Here is a 16,742-nt window from a genome sequence, read left to right on the forward strand (position 1 = left end):
CCAGGCTGCATTCAGAGGCCATATCAACCCCTCATCAATATACATAGAAACAACTTGTTGCCAAGCTTGTACGTATGTCTTGCCCTTCCTTTCTGTTCTGTCTTTCTGTAGAGTGTAATGAAGGAGTCCTGGTTTAAAGCTTGCTCTGGTTTCCAAGAAATAAAAATGCATTTGTATGGTTTATCTGGAGTTAGTTTTCTCCCCGCATCTTGGAATTCTGGGTTAATCCAGGCTTAGAATCCTGGTGTAGGAGAGGAATGCTAATTCTGTGCACACAGGTAACAAGGATTCCTTCATTCCATTTTGCACTAGAAGAGCAAGGTATACATCTACTCAAGTCCAACAATGTGTTACGTGCACACGCATTCATAGCTTAAAAGTTGTCATGCTGTGATTTTTGCAAACCTTCTTAACTCAAATTGAATGTGAAGTGACATAAAGTGTTCAGGAGATCATTGGATAAGGAAGAAACAATACTTGAGTAGGACCCAACAGGGCTGAATGGAATTCTTTAACACAGGTTTTCTCAACCAGAGTACTTGGATACAAGACTCAACACAGACCAGAGTTACAATGCAGAGGCAAGCATTGACAAATCATCTCAGAACATATCTTGCCTTTGTCTTCATCATCATCATCAAACTTTATTCAGTCAGTTGACCAGCAAAAACGGAAAAAATGAAAGTATTAATCAAGCACAAGAAAAAGGCATAATATTAACAAACAGTTCCACCAGACACCAAAGATCTCCAAATTCTACTAGCAACATAACAGAAATTAGCTACTGAGCATGAGATGTTGGAAACATTCTTTTCAAGTACAAAAGTAACTAATAAGTTATAAGGGGAATTAGAATAACTGACATGTCCAAAATACAAAGTCAACAGGAGCAAGATTAGACAATTCCTGATATCCCCATAGAATTCACTATAAAGTAAAATGTGAAAAACAGTCTCAATTGCATTAGCATTACACGCCAGTGCTGGAATCTTCCAGCGAGTAAGGCAGATGGAAAAAACAAACGAACTCTAGAATCTTGTCTTGAAAACATCATGAGGTTGCCATAAGTGAGCTATAACTTGACAGTCTCTCCCCCCCACATACTCATACACATCTTTGTACTGCCTGCCTCTTTTACTTAAGCATGTAACATCTAGTAAAAATGCCACATTATTATTGTTGTTGTTGTTATTATTATTATTAATTCTACTTTGATTTATTGCCCGCCATTACCAGTGGCTCATGGTGGGTTACATCAGTCTGAACAAAACCCCATTAAAAACCTCATTAAAACCCCAGACATTAAAACATCACAATCCGGTGAACATAATATAAAAGAGAACGGAGGAAAAAATACAAAAACCTATCCCTTCTCCCAATACTAACTCATAGGGAAGTGGGAAGAGGGGATAGATGGAACCATAGCCACCATACACACACTATCAACCATAGACTTGGTGAAAGAGCTCCATTTTGCAGGCCCTGCGGAACACTGAAAGCAGAGCCTGTAGCTCCTCCGGGAGCTCATTCCACCAGGTAGGGGCCAGGACCGAAAACGCCCTGGTCCTAGTTGAGGCTAGGTGCGCTTCTCTGGGGCTGGGGATATATTAGAACCCGTAGAGCCTGTGGGAGGCATAGGGTGAAAGGTGGTTCCTCAGATATGCAGGTCCCAGACCACGAAGGGCCTTAAAGGTTAATACCAAAGGTTAATACCAAAACCTTGAACCAAATCTGGGCAACAACTGGCAACCAATGCAGCTGCCTCGGCACTGGCTGGATATGGGCCCTCCATGTGTAGTCTAGTGTAGCGATCCCCAACCTGTGGGCTGCGGACCACATGGGGTCCTTCGACTAACTGGAGGTGGGCCCCGAAGGACTCCTTATCCCCCCCCTGGCCCTTTACTTCATCCCCCCCCAGCCCTTTACAACACACTTCATTGTTGTGGCGTGTCTGTATCTTATTTTGAAGGGATGTTTAAACATTACCATAGCGATCAGAGAGCGCTAGGGCAGTGGTTGAGAGTAGAGGAGTAAACTACCCCCCCACCGGGCTTCAGTAGAAGGCGTCGAGTGGTCCCCGGTGAGTGGGCCCTTTAATTCTTGCCCTTTGACTTGTGCTCTGCTCACCTCTCCCCCCCTCAGCCAGGAAGGGAAAGAAGCCTTGTTCCTGGAGCCTCTTTTCTGTCCTCTTGAGGGGATTTTGCTGCTATATCCAACCCATCGGGTGTTTTCTTGTTCTTCTGCATAAGATATTCCAAGATATCCATGGAAATGAAGTCACATGTGTTGTGATGTTACTGTTGAGTTGCCCCCCCCCCAGACAGATCCTTTTACCCAAATTTTGGTACCCAAGGAATTATTTTCTAAAGTCACTTGTTATTACAAGTAATATATTGGTTCCTTTTTATCTCTGCATTCTTCTATGTGTGCGTGATAAGGAGTCTGTTCTGCCCAGCCCTTGTTACACTCCAGCTCACAAGGCAAAAAACACTTTGTGAAGTTCTTTGGTGGGGGGTGAGATAAGCATGTCTGAACAAGAGAAAATTACTTTGTGGCTTCTTTTGTCTGTTGCCGGTGTGGAGGATCTTGATTGAAAGTCTTTATGAGCTAAACATTTCTAGGCGAGTTCTTTGTGTGCAGAGTCCTGTTGAATTTAAAACAGCTACCATGTGTCCCAACCTATTTAATAATTGTAGTATTAATAATGGCTTGAGTCCCATTGTGGGGTGGGCAGATCGATGCCACTTTATCAGCAGCAGCGTAGTGTGGAGTTCTCTCAACTCTGCATGCCAGCCTTTATTATTATGGTCATAGATAGACAAGCAGACATCTTTCAGTCCTTCAGAATATAGTATGAATTAGTCCCATGCATAACATTCAGTGAGAGGTACATCTAAAACTGATGCTCAAAACGTTGCAGTGAGTACTGGTATCTGGATTTTGTCTAGAGTGGCTCTGATCACCCAGGGTACCTCCCAATAGAGGGAAGAACAAACTTGGAATGAGGCTCTTGGTGTAAGGGGCAGTGGGGAAGAAAATGTTCCATAATTTCTGTGTCCCCTGATCCACAGGGATATAGCCTGTCTGCCTTTGTGTATCACACCTCCAAAACCATTGAAGGGGGTGCTTGGTATCCAGCCACAGAAAAAGCCTTCCTATAACTAAAGCCTGGGGAAGATGTGCAACTGGAGAGACTATGTACCTAGAGGTCTCAATAGACAGGAAAGTTGATGTCCTTTCTAAATCTGCCTGCTGCCATATCCATCACCCTCTGCTTTAAGAAATGCTTTGCCTGTTCATCCCCAATTTTCAAAACAGAGTGAGGGGAAAAGCTCAAGCCTGCTACCTTGTTCCTAACAGCCTTTATTGGTATATTTATTTTTAACATGTTTGCTTTGAAGAAGAGGCACATTATCTCTACATATTCATAGTTTTGAGAACTGCAAAACCAAGCATCTGTGACAGATAGAAAAACTGATTCTAGTGGGAAGCCATGTTGGTCTGATGTAGCACAACAAAATTTGAGTCCAGTGGCACCTTTAAGACCAACAAAGATTTATTCAAGGCGTGAGCTTTTGTGTGCATGTCTGAGGAAGAGTTGCATGCACACAAAAGCTTACGCCTTGAATCAATCTTTGTTGGTCTTTCATTTTTCTCCAGATTTTATATTCCACTTCAAAAAAAAAAACATTTAACCACCTCAGAAAGTAAAATGATAATAGGTTATATTACATTTACAAATAATAACTTTCAGTATACAAAAAAGATCACTAAATCTCCTGCTCAAAATTTCTAAGTCCATTCTCATTTCACCTTATAAATCATAACTAATAAAGGTAAAGGTAAAGGTATCCCCTGTGCAAGCACCGAGTCATGTCTGACTCTTGGGGTGACGCCCTCTAGCGTTTTCATGGCAGACTCAATACGGGGTGGTTTGCCAGTGCCTTCCCCAGTCATTACCGTTTACCCCCCAGCAAGCTGGGTACTCATTTTACCGACCTCGGAAGGATGGAAGGCTGAGTCAACCTTGAGCCGGCTGCTGGGATTGAACTCCCAACCTCATGGGCAGACAGCTCCAGACAGCATATCGCTGCCTTACCACTCTGCGCCACAAGAGGCTCATCTGCGCCACAAGAGGCTCATCATAGCTAATAGAAATCCAAAATTATATATTTTTTTCTGGTACACTGTAGCCAAAGATTCCATTTTGTCTTGAAGTCCAATATTTATTTATCCTCAACGTAAATGGTCAATTTCACCATCTGGGCAAGTTCTAACATTTTTAACTGCCAATCAAACATAGCGGGTATCTCCTTTAACTTCCAATTTTCCCCCCCGTACTATCCTTGCCACCATCGTCAAGTATCTAAATATCTCTCCATATTTTTTTATGTTTTTCATTAACCAAAAAACCTAGAAGATAAGCTTCTGGATTTAAAGCGATGGAGTCCTTAAGGATTTTTGAAATTTCTTTATCGATATCCTGCCAGAATTGTCTTGCTTGTTTGCAGGTCCACCACATATAAAACATTTGTCCCTCTTGCTTCCCCGCATTTCCAACATTTATCTGATATGCTTTTGTTTATTTCTGATAATTTATGTTGAGTCATGTACCAACAATAATGCAATTCATAATAGTTTTCCATAATATAAGAGTTATTCATAAATTTCAGATCTTTACTCCACATTTTTTTGCCAGGTTTCCAATGGAATGTTATAACCAAGGTTCCTTGCCTAAATAATCATAAAATATTTGACCACCTCATCCTCGGTATATAGTAATAAGTATAATTAATATATCTTCTTAATTAAATGATTATCATATTTTCATAAACATAGCTAATTGTGATTTTTCCAATTCACATTCCCATCCCTTCCTATCCCTTTCCAGTCTATCCTTAATCTATATAACCACCAAACTAAACACTTACATTGCTCTAATTTCTGGTAAGATTCCATTCTAAACTGCATTATCATTCTTGTGTTTAAATATAATTAATAAATAAATATAATAAATAAAGTATTATGTCCCTATAATTTAACCAATTAGTTTCTGTTTCTGCTTGCCCTGTAAACAGGGCTTCTTGTTCATATATTTCAAAGTCTTGCCATTTTTATTATTTTTGTCATCGTCACCTGCATATTCACTTTATCTGGAGTGGAGACAACAAACTGAGATTGCACCTCCTTTTTCCTACTAGGTGGCATTATTCCTTTTTAATAAGTAGTAACGCTGTTTGAAAATTAATAAGACAACAACCAAAATCTTCAGTAACTTCTGTGACTTTATACACCAGTTTTCCCTTTCCCCTTTCAGCTTTTCCTTCAGCATCTTAATTAGGGGCGGGGTGTTTCAATCAGCCTGGGGGGGGGGATTAGTTCACAGGAGTTATATAGTTTCTTCGACAATTCAGACTCCACTTTGCATTTCAATTGTTTAATCACCTAGTTTAACAAAATGAAAGGTTGCTCCAGCCTCAGTCCCCTCAGGGCCTTACGTGTTGATAGGGAGTTGGTGAGACGCTGCTCTCTCAAGTTAGTCACTTGAAACTGCTTCTATTACACAGCTTTTACCTTTTTCAGGCACTGCAGATCCCTCGTTTCTCCTTTGTACTGGAGAACTCTAATTTGTAGGTAAAAGAGTTCTCACCTACATTCTCTGAAGCTCTGTTGATTCAGAGTCAGCCGGCTGGATCGGAAGTTCCACTGGAAGTCATCCTAGTGTTTGTTGGTCTTAAAGGTGCCATTGGGCTCAAATTTTGTTAAAATAGAAAAAAAATGCCCAAAATAGTTGTTCAGAAACCTCTAGGAGAGCATGACATTGCAAATGTATTAATGGAATTCATTTACCAAAAAATGTAAACGTTACATGAATATACAGGCCTCGCTACATAATTAAAAACTAATACAAATTTCATAATAACCTTTGGACTATAATGTATCAAGTAGAAAACTACCTTTAGACCAATTTTACCTCAAAAAGCATTCTAATAAAAATACCAAGAATTTTAAACATCTGATTTGTAAAAAAAACATTGATTTTTATTTACCCTGGTACCTAGCCCCTAGGTCTAATATGTGGAAGAAGAAAAGTTGGTTCTTATATGCCGCTTTTTTCTACCTGAAGGAGTCTCAAAGCGGCTTACAGTCACCTTCCCTTTCCTCTCCCCACAACAGACACCCTGTGGGGTGGGTGAGGCTGAGAGAGCCCTGATATCACTGCTCTGTCAGAACAGCTTTCTCAGTGCCATGGTTAGCCTAAGGTCACCCAGCTGGCTGCATGTGGGGGATTGCAGAATCGAACCTGGCTCGCCAGATTAGAAGTCCACACTCCTAACCACCACACATAGAATCATAGAATCATAGAGCTGAACTACTCCAACCCCCTGCACTATGCAGGACACTCACATCCCAATCACTCATCTACTGTAACCTGCCACCCCTTTGCCTACACAGAATCAGCCTCTCCGTCAGATGACTATATAGCCTCTGTTTAAAAATTTCCAAAGATGGAGAACCCACTACCTCCCGAGGAAGCCTGCTCCACTGAGAAACCGCTCTGTCAGGAACTTCTTCCAGATGTTTAGATGGAATTTCTTTTGAATTAATTTCATCCCATTCATTCTGGTCTGTCCCTCTGGGGCAAGAGAGAACTATTCTGCTCCATTTTCCATATGGCAGCCTTTTAAATACTTGAAGGTGGTTATCAGATCCCCTCTCAGTTGTCTCCTCTCTTGGCTAAACAGACCAAGCTCCCCCAACCTTTCTTCATATGTCTTGGTCTCCAAACCCCTCACCATCTTTGTTGTCCTCCTCTGGACACGTTCCAGTTTGTCAACATCCCTCTTCAACTGGGTTGCCCAAAACTGAACACAGTACTCCAAGTGATGCCGAACCAGAGCAGAGAAAAGCGGTAACATCTGGACTAGGCTTGTGCGATTCGGCTGCTTTGGCGGCCGTTCCCTCCGTGCGGAGCCAGCACTGCACCGCGGGGGGAGAGGGCGGTACCGGCAACGGCGTGACAGCGGGCGCAACCACGCAGTCATGGAATTCCGCACCTGCGTGGTTGCGCCCGCTGTCACGCCACTTCTGGTACCGCCCCCCCCCCCCCCCGCGGCGCAGCACTGGCTGCGCCTGGAGGGAACGGCCGCCGAGGCGGCCGAATCACACAAGCCTAATCTGGACATGATACTCCGTTTGATACAGCCCAAAATTCCATTTCCCTTTTTAGCCACTGAGTCACACTGCTGACTCATGTTCAATGTATGGTCTACTAAGACTCCTAGATCCTTTTCACACATGCTACTGCCAAGACAAGTCTCCCCCATCTTATATTGGTGTATTTGGTTTTCCCTACCTAAATGCAGAACTTTACATTTGTCCCTACTGAACTTCATTTTATTCAGTTTAGCCCACTTCTTGAGCCTATCAAGATCATCCTGTATTCTGTTGCTGTCTTCAGTTGTGTTTGCTACCCCTCCCAGTTTAGTATCGTCTGCAAATTTAATAAGTATCCCCTCTAATCCCTCATCGAAATCATTTATAAATATGTTGAACAACACAGGCCCCAGGACAGATCCTTGGGGTACTCCACTTATCACTCTTTTCCAAGAAGATGCTGAACACCAAACTGGCTTTAGGGCTGTAGATATGATTCATGCATTCAGGACTGATATCCGAAGTTAGTGAGGTGGGGCAGCTGCTGCGGGAGCCCACTGTTGCTGCTCACCCCATTCTAACAACATAGTCTTGATCCTCCACACTTTAATGAAAAACTGCTAGACTGCAGCACTGCCATACTTTCTGGGCATTTGGTTCAGTGGTGCTTACTCTCCAGTAAACTCTCCAGTATTGGAAGGCTCTATGAGTTAGCCATGGTGGTGTTTCCTTGCAGTCAGATAAAGGATTGCGGGAGCTGCTATGCTTTGGAGACAGTACTACCATAGCAGTTTGGGGGCTCATTAGTGTTCTCCGCCTGGAATCCACCAAATATGAAACTGTTTACTGCGTTTATTGATTTAACATGTATGTTACACAAAGAATATTATGGAATACAGTGAAAGTGACATAAAATTGGTCTAGGATCATAAGACTATCGGTATAAGGCAAAACTGAATTAGTGGCAAATTAGTAAACTGTGTCATAATATCCAAATTATGCAGTATGGTCAGTCGTTGCTAAAACAGCTAATACTGGGTATTATGACATAGTTTACTAATTTGCCACTAATTTACCTTTGCTTTATATCTGTACTCTTATGATCCTTATTCCATTTTGCCTGAGGAAGAGTGCATGCACTTGAAAGCTCACACCTTGAATAAATCTTTGTTGGTCTTAAAGGTGCTATTGGACTCAATTTTTGTTGTGCTACTTCAGACCAACATGGGTACCCACTTGAATATAAAATGGTCCTGATCAATATATTCAGATCAAATGTTTATTTATTTGTTCATTCATTTATATATTTACTAGCAAGAAAGCCCATTGCAAACAGGAATGCAATGGGCTCCAGGACCAAGGGGACACTGGCAGGTGCAGATCTCTCTTTGTGTCTCTCTCTCCCTCTCTGTTGCAGCGGGAGCCATAGCAGGTTATCAGGTCTGTTTGTAGCAGGGAATGAGGGCTCGTTTGGGCAGCTCTCTCTGTCTTTCTCTCTCTCTCCCTCACAGCAGAAGCCATAGCAGGTAATCAGGACTGGTTTGCAGTTTGGCAGGGCTCGTTGTTTCTCTGTCTCTCTCACAAGCTGGCTCCTTCAGCTCTGAGAGCAAATTGGCTAGCATCCAGGGAGGGAGGGTGAGAGCTGTAGGTGCAGGGCCAATCAGGGTGCGGCCCTATTCCAGGGTGTCCCTATTCCAACTTGGACACCCCGGACCGTTCCACCCCCCAGGCTGTTTCACAAATATTAAGAGGAGGAACAATGGATAAGGATTATACTTATACTAGATTTAAAGCCCATTTTACAGGAAAATAAAATGGGCGCTAGAAGGGTTTAGCCTTCCCCTGGGGGACTGCCACAGGGTTCTGTGTGTGCGGTGAGGTGTGGTTGCGCAGCGGGGCTGGAGCCGGTGAGTGGGGTGTGACTCACGGGGGGGCAGGCTCCTTGGATCTCATCGATGTGTTGGCTTGGGAGCGAGTCCGGCGTGGCGACCTGTCGTCGGAGCAGCGGGGCGGGGGACACCCTGTGTCCACGTCGGTGTAGAGGGTGGCCGGCGATGTTTGGTGGGGCCAGTCGGCACGGAGCAGGTCAGAGGCGGCGGCGTTGCTGCGGCGGCCATCTTGGTGCGTCTTGGGAGGCTTTTGATGCGGCGAAGTCGCAGAAGAGGGGAGGAAGCGTTGAAGGTTGGTGGCGAGGCGCAAGTGGGTACGGTAGGAGTGTTGGAGGCGGTGGTTTGGTGGGGGCGGCGGGCGCGTTTTCTCGGCCTCGATGTTCGCGGCATCCTTATCCCGGCCACTGGAGCGGCGTCGCAGCGTCAGCGAGGCGGTGCGGCTGCTCCAGTGGCCGGGAGAAGGCAGAGTTGTGTGGGTGCGCGGGTAGAACCCACATTGAGGTGCATTGAGGTGGAGGCAATGGCGGCCAAGGAGGCAATGGGGAGGCGCGCTTTGCGCGCCTCCCCATTGCCTCCTTGGTCCAGGATTGACACTCGGAGGAGCGAATCAGGAGCCGCTTCGCGCTAGAAGGGTTCGCTCCTCCGAGTTTTTATCCTGGACAGAGCCCGCCCTAACTCCTCCCCACCAGCCCTTAGCGTTTTATTTAGTCCTTGGTGCCGCCCGCGGTGCCATGGGCGGTTTAAAGATACCGCCCTCCCCACAAAGACTGGAAGTTTTTCTATAATAACATGTTTTGCTGTTTTTTAAGTTTACGTTTACAGTGGGTGAAGACTATTTCAGTTTCTTATACAAAATACTTCCAAAATCTTAAGTAGAGCATGTATGAGTGTGTATATAATATATATCATTTATCTAATTTAATTCATATTTATTTCTTGCTGCTTTTCTACAGAGACATATACCAGGATAGGTAATTCCTATGGAAAGCCATGTGAATTCCCCTTCCTGTTTAATAACACATGGCATTACGACTGCATACAAAATACCGTGTTTGCAGATGGTGAAGGGTGCTCCACTACCGACAATTTTGATCAGGATGGAAAATGGGGATACTGCTTAAAACCAGGTGAGTGGCATTTAGGCTGTTTATTTTTGTACTGTATATGCAAAAATCAGATGAGGAGGACACCATGTCTGTTAACCTTAAATAATCGCTGTATTACAGTTTTTGTGATTGAATTTCAGAAGTAATGATTCTTCCGCATACTCTCAGTTTGCAATGTAAAACATATTTGGATCAATGTTGTCACTGTGGGGCATGGGATAGAGCCCACTTGTGGTAGGCCTGACATTGTGTGATAGCACTGTCTTGCGTTGCTTTAGGATGCTTAGGGTTGATCCTGCGTAGAGCAGGGAGTTGGACTAGATGGCCTGTATGGCCCCTTCCAACTCTATGATTCTATGATTGTGCAATTCCCCTTAAATTTCAGTGAAAAAAGTGGGCTGTAAAAAAAAATGATTGCAGACCGTACAAATAGGAATTGGAGTAAATAGGACTGTGTACATATGCCATATCTACATTCACACTCATCCATATATTCCCTCCACTTCTCTAATTTGCATCTTGGAAAGAGGCGAAGCTGTATGTGGGCATGGGAAGGGTGCGTGGTCATCCCAATCTCTGAAAAAACCGAACGTCTTTTCTCTTCCTTGGTGCACAGAGGATGGACCCTGGCAGGAAAACAGCATTTTGATGTTCTTTATATGACCGTTTATGCACTGGAGGTTTCATGCTGGGATGTAGGCTGGAGTTTTAGTTGTGGCAGGTTGCCCCACCTCTCCCTGCACCCACATGGGGGAACATTTGTCCTGGTGCACCTCATACACCTCCTATTTGTGCTCCTGCATGGGAGCTGGGGCAGTGAAGTTCCCAGTGCATAAACCGTCTATGTGGCAACTGTGTATGGACACTGCCAGGCTTGGCAGTATTGAGTCCAATGGCTTAACTGTTTATTTCCCTTCATTAGAGAGTGGTTGTCAGAATACATGGGACCATGATAAGTTTTCTGGGACTTGCTACCAGCTAAACATTGAGGCTGCTCTTTCTTGGAAAGAAGCTTACATCTCGTGTCAAAGGCAAGGTGGAGATTTGCTGAGCATTAACAACACATTTATGTTCAGGTACTTTAGAGGTAAGTCTAGCTGTAATTCTTGGGGCATGCTGGAACTGGCTTATAGACCAGAGGTAGCCAAAACTGCGGCTCTCCAGATGTCCTTGGACTACAGTTCCCATAAGCCTCTGATAGCCCATGCCGGTAGGGGCTCATGGGAATTGTAGTTTACATCTAGAGAGTTGCAGTTTGGTCATCCCTGGCCTATAGGGTGTATGAGAAGCAAGGACAGCTTTCTAAATAACTTTAAAATTACTTTTAAATTCCATATGGACATTGAGAATAAATGTAATTAATGACAGTAGTTCTACCAATACGTTAGTGCAGGATGCTTCAGTGTCTGTGTCAGCATTGTATATTGTATCCCAAACCCTGGAGGAGGAGAAAATGTATTGGGCAAATTCTTTGGACCTTAGTCATTCTGAGTTTTTAAAAGATATGTATACAACCACAATAACAATTTTCTTGCTTGTTGCTTTTTTGCTCCTGTCCACTGTATCCCTCTAACACAGGGGTAGTCAAACTGCGGCCCTCCAGATGTCCATGGACTACAATTCCCAGGAGCCCCTGCCAGCATTTGCTGGGAATTGTAGTCCATGGACATCTGGAGGGCCACAGTTTGACTACCCCTGCTCTAACACCTACAATCCCATCTTCAGTGCTGAATTGTGCTGAATTTTGGGAATGTATTACCTGAAAAGCTGTCATTTTGAATGTGTCTAGGAAACTAAGCAGGATCAGCCATGGTTAGCACTTGGATGGGAGCCCACCAAGTAAGAATGAGGTTGCCACACAATGGAAGGCAATGGCAAACCAGTAAAGTCCAACCTCTGCTTGTCTATTGCCTGGAATGCCCTGTGGATAGGTTCACTAGGAGTCAGTTGCAACTTAATGGCACGTTCTTCTTTTTCCACCAGATAAAAATGTTATTAACATACAAATTTTGTCATCTATAGTTATAGCTGACATTGCAGAAATATTTTGGATTGGATTAAACCAGCTGGACAATTATGGAGGCTGGGAGTGGTCAGATCACACACCCCTGAAGGTTGTGAACTGGAGTCCTGGTAACTATATCTGATCACATTATTTTATAACCCATAACCCAGAGCCATTGTCTGTACTTGTCCACCTTTATTGTGGTCTTTGATAGGGCTGTTAGCTATGTTTATTTCTGTTGATTTGATGTACTTTGGCTAGTTTTATGGTTGGAAGGTGCTCTAAGGGGATTCCCTCTGGGTTTGAAAAACTGGATATTATTAATATTCTAATAAATAAATATATCATTGGATCTTCCTCAATGCATTGTTGGAAATATTTTTGCAAAAGGGAGAAGAAACAATTGTGTTCACATCATCTCTTCCAGCCCTCTAGTTATAAAATATATATCTTTTTATAACATTCCTCTTCCACCCTCCCACCCAACTCAGGGTCTCCAAGGTGGATAGTATAGTTGTATTCAATATAATGCAAAACTAAACAAAAGCAAGTCCTGTTGAGCCCAGTGGGGTTACTTTGGATTTCATATGGTATTGTAAACGGAAGTCTTTCATTTTCCACAGATATGCAGAATTCTCTAGATGGGACAAGTTGTGCAGTTATGAATGCTTACACAGGTCTTTGGATGAGTTATCCTTGTGAGGTTCCACTTCCTTATGTTTGCAAAAAACAACTGAACAGTACCAAATCAGAGTTTCCAGGTAAATCATTGTGGATTTGGTTCCTGACAGATGTGTCATTAGAGTGCAATCCTGTATACATTTTTATGGGATTAATTCCCACAGAACGTATTTTATACATACATACACATGGATGTACACCAGCCTTTCTCAACTTTTTTACAGTTGAAAAACCCCTGAAACATTCTTCAGACTTCAAGAAACCCCAGAAGGGCCATGATCCTGCAGAATATGGTTGGGAAGCTCACCTGGGGGCCCTCCCCTTCCCACTCTCCCCAGGCCCATCATTGACCGTTTTGGGATGGGTGGGAGAGCGATATGACCTTGTATGGTTACATCACCTGATAAATGTTTAACAAATTAAAAAATACATTAAAATTTTATTCCCACTCATTTGGGAAACCCTTCCAGGGCTATCAAGAAACCCTAGGATTTCATGAAACCCTGGTTGAGAAAGCCTGATGCACACAAATATGTATAATTTCAGTCATTCTCTAGTTACTCCTTTTTAGTAGTTAGAACTACTGTGCCCACCCCCAACTTGTAAATCACCTGGCATGTGATTCGTTTCTTCATCTTTCAGAAGTTCAAGACTACGTAGAGACTCAGTGCGATTCTGACTGGCTTCCACACAATGGGTTTTGTTATTCGCAAATGAACAACTCTGCTTCCTGGGAAATTGCACAGCAGTCTTGTAAAGCCAGGAATGGTGACCTAATCAGCATACATTCACTAGCAGATGTTGAATTGGTTGTGACCAAACTTCACAACGGTAAGTTTGGCTAGGCATGGATCAAAGAATGAAGGTCTGCCGTTAGGAGGTTGAATGAACTGTGAAGGCCTTCAGCCCTTGACCTGTGACCCTCCAGAGGTCTGGAAAGTTCTACATACTGGGTTGCAAGTCCCTATAAAGTCGGGGGTGGGGAGAGTTGCTGCTTTTTTGAAAGGATATAGCATATATACATAAAGACTAGTTCTCCATGTCTCCAGCCTCTCTTGCACACATTCTGAGAGGAAAGACAGGATGGCAAGATCAGGTCATTCAGTGAAGAGAAATCTTTAATTTTAAGCACTGATGGATTCAGAGAAACACCTTTCACTTTATTTACAAGTTTTTGTCCTCCAGTGCAGCTTAATCAGGACCACCAAGGCGGTTAAAAGCAGGCAGAATAAAACCAAATCATTAAATGAGTTAAAGCTATGTCTTATAATTGCCTTCCCTTCCTCTCCCCACAACAGACCCCCTGTGAGGTAGGCGGGGCTGAGAAAGATTTGAGAGAAACTACTCTATAAGGCCAGCTCTAAAAGGATTGTGACTAGTCCAAGGACACCTAGCTGGCTGCATGTGGAGGAGCAGGGAATCAAGCCTGGCTCACCAGATTAGAAGCTACCTTGGGGGTGAAGGGGGGAAGTCTTCTTGAACGTCTGAAGATCACTGATGTAGCAGAAATTTGCTACAGATCTTTGACTAGTGTCCCTTGTCTGTGGCCAAACACCATCTACAGCAGTGTATATATAAGATAGCCTTGGTTAAATTGCACAGTAAGATGGTAATTACAAGAAATTTTGGGGGTTCTTAATATGCATTCTGAAAAGATCAGATAGTTATTCTCCTGATAATTTGTTTGATTTCTCTTACCATTTTGTGGAATGATTCTATTTACTGTTGAACCTAGACACGGGTGACAAAATGTGGATTGGTTTCATGAATACGGACATACCAGCTTCATTTACGTGGGCAGATGGTTCGGATGTAGTATTCACTTACTGGGATCAGAATGAGCCAAATATTCCTTTCAACAACACTCCTAATTGTGTGGCCTATTCAGGAAAGGTAAGCGGCTTATGTGTTCTAGTTAGTTTTATAATTATAAATTATAATAAAATGTCCAAAGTGTCTTTTGAAAGCTACAGAACGGAGCATATGACCTGTTTGATATTAAATGTAAATAGCTGATACTTAGAGAGAAGGGTAAAGATATTTATATGCTAATGATCTTTCTCGTCAGACAATAATGGGAAGATAAAAGGTAACACAACTATAGTCTACTGTAATAACAATTCTGTCTCAAAAGAGCAAGAAGTAATAAAAGTGGAGCTTATTAAATCTGTTAGTGTCTGTAGTTTGGTACAGAAAATAATTTTTCAAATGAAACTCCAAATGGGATTATAGTGTTGGAGGTCAGGCGGGGCGAGGGGGGAGTATAATCTGGGACCAGTCTGGTCAAATCTCGAAGCAAGAGAATGAATGTGTCTCATTCTTGCTAGATGCCCTTTGGACAAGCTATTATTGCTTAGTGTTGTGTTGTCTATTTGGGGGTAGCACAGGCCATTGCAAGGGCTTCCTCAAGATAATATGTGCAAATATGAACGACCTTGCTCTTTCCTCTGGATAACAGATGGGTCGATGGAAAGTCCTTCCTTGTGAAAATCAGCTTAAATATGTATGCATGAAAAAAGGAGAGATTTTGAATGAAACAACGTCTAGTAAAGGTTGTCCTCAAAATGAGGTAAAGTGCCATTAATGCTATTTTAATCGAATAAAAAACATTTTATTAACATAAATGTATTTGTTGCTTACCATCCATCTTTTTTATTATTATTCAGGACTCGAATTTTCAAACTAAATATTGAGGATTTGTCTAGCATTTGGGGGGGGGTGTTTCTGAATTTTTACATCTAAAGTGTGGCCAATTTTGGAGTGGACACTTAATAATGTGACATTCAGTAACCCTTAATTTCACCATCATATCTTTGTAACATTGTAGTGGAGGCAGATTGTATAGTACGTATTGGTTCTACTGCTGAGTAAAGAAGTTATCATTCTTTAAACTAGGAATGGAAGAGACATGGAAATTTTTGCTACCAGGTTCTGAACAATAAAGTGTCCTTTGGAACGAAGTGCAATCTCACTATAGAAAACAGGTATTGTGTAGTATTATAAGTAGTATGCTTGGTGTGCAAGAAACCAGGTTTTAGTGTATGCATGTTTAACATAAATTCCACTGTACTCTTATGATGTGAAGTATTTCTAATTCAGATGTTTCAGGATTGTGATAAAAGATTAATTAATTAATTAGATTATCATCCGCCATTCCTAGTAAGTTGGCTCGCAGTGGGTTATATTAAAAATCCCACAATAAAATATAAACAATCCCTATATTAAAAACTAATCCTCCTCCAATGACAGCACTAACCCTCCCCCCCACCTGTTCTGAGACTCCTCCCTGACCAGGGCCCTTAGCTGTTCTGGGAGCTCATTCCACCAGGTCAGGGCCAGGACTGAGAAGGCCCTGGCCCTGGTCGAGGACAGGTGAACTTCTCATGGGCTAGGAACCACCAGCAGATTCATACCTGCCAAAGGACACATAGGGCAACAGGTGGTCTCTCAAATATGTGGGGCCAGACCAAAACCTTGAACTTGATCCAGTATACAACTGGCAACCAATGCAGCTGCCTCAGGACTAGCTGGATATGGGCCCTCCAAGGTATTCCACCCTAGCAGCTGCCTTCTGCACTAGCTGTAATTTCCAGGTCATAAGACCAAGCTAGGCCCGTGTAGAGCGAATTACAGAAGTCAATCCTGAAGGATGATCATTGCATGGATCACTGTGGCCAAGTGCTCAGAAGACAGATAGGGCACTAGTAGTCTCACCTGGCAGAGATGGAAAAACACTTGCCGGACTACTTTCATGACCTGCACCTCCATCAATAAGGAGGCGTCCAGGATCAACCCCAGATTCCTGGTGGATGGTGCGATGTTAAGTTGCAGCCTGGCTAGGATGGGTAAGCGCACTTCCTTGTCTGCCTCCCTGCTGCCCGGCCACAGGACCTCCATCTTGGA

General features: G+C 43.0%; 1 protein-coding gene across 1 annotated transcript in view; it reads left to right on the top strand.

The window, feature by feature from the left end:
* The window catches only part of LY75 (lymphocyte antigen 75), a 94,499-nt gene that overhangs the window by 18,728 nt on the left and 59,029 nt on the right, over positions 1-16,742 (top strand). The window contains exons 3-10 of the mRNA XM_077319958.1: positions 10,001-10,174; positions 11,076-11,240; positions 12,176-12,286; positions 12,782-12,919; positions 13,482-13,670; positions 14,575-14,732; positions 15,298-15,408; positions 15,735-15,823. Coding sequence (XP_077176073.1) covers positions 10,001-10,174; positions 11,076-11,240; positions 12,176-12,286; positions 12,782-12,919; positions 13,482-13,670; positions 14,575-14,732; positions 15,298-15,408; positions 15,735-15,823 — 1,135 coding nt within the window. The remainder of the gene's footprint in view (positions 1-10,000; positions 10,175-11,075; positions 11,241-12,175; positions 12,287-12,781; positions 12,920-13,481; positions 13,671-14,574; positions 14,733-15,297; positions 15,409-15,734; positions 15,824-16,742) is intronic.

The sequence above is a fragment of the Paroedura picta genome, chromosome 2 (assembly GCF_049243985.1).
Source record: "Paroedura picta isolate Pp20150507F chromosome 2, Ppicta_v3.0, whole genome shotgun sequence".
Classification (NCBI taxonomy): Eukaryota; Metazoa; Chordata; class Lepidosauria; order Squamata; family Gekkonidae; genus Paroedura; species Paroedura picta.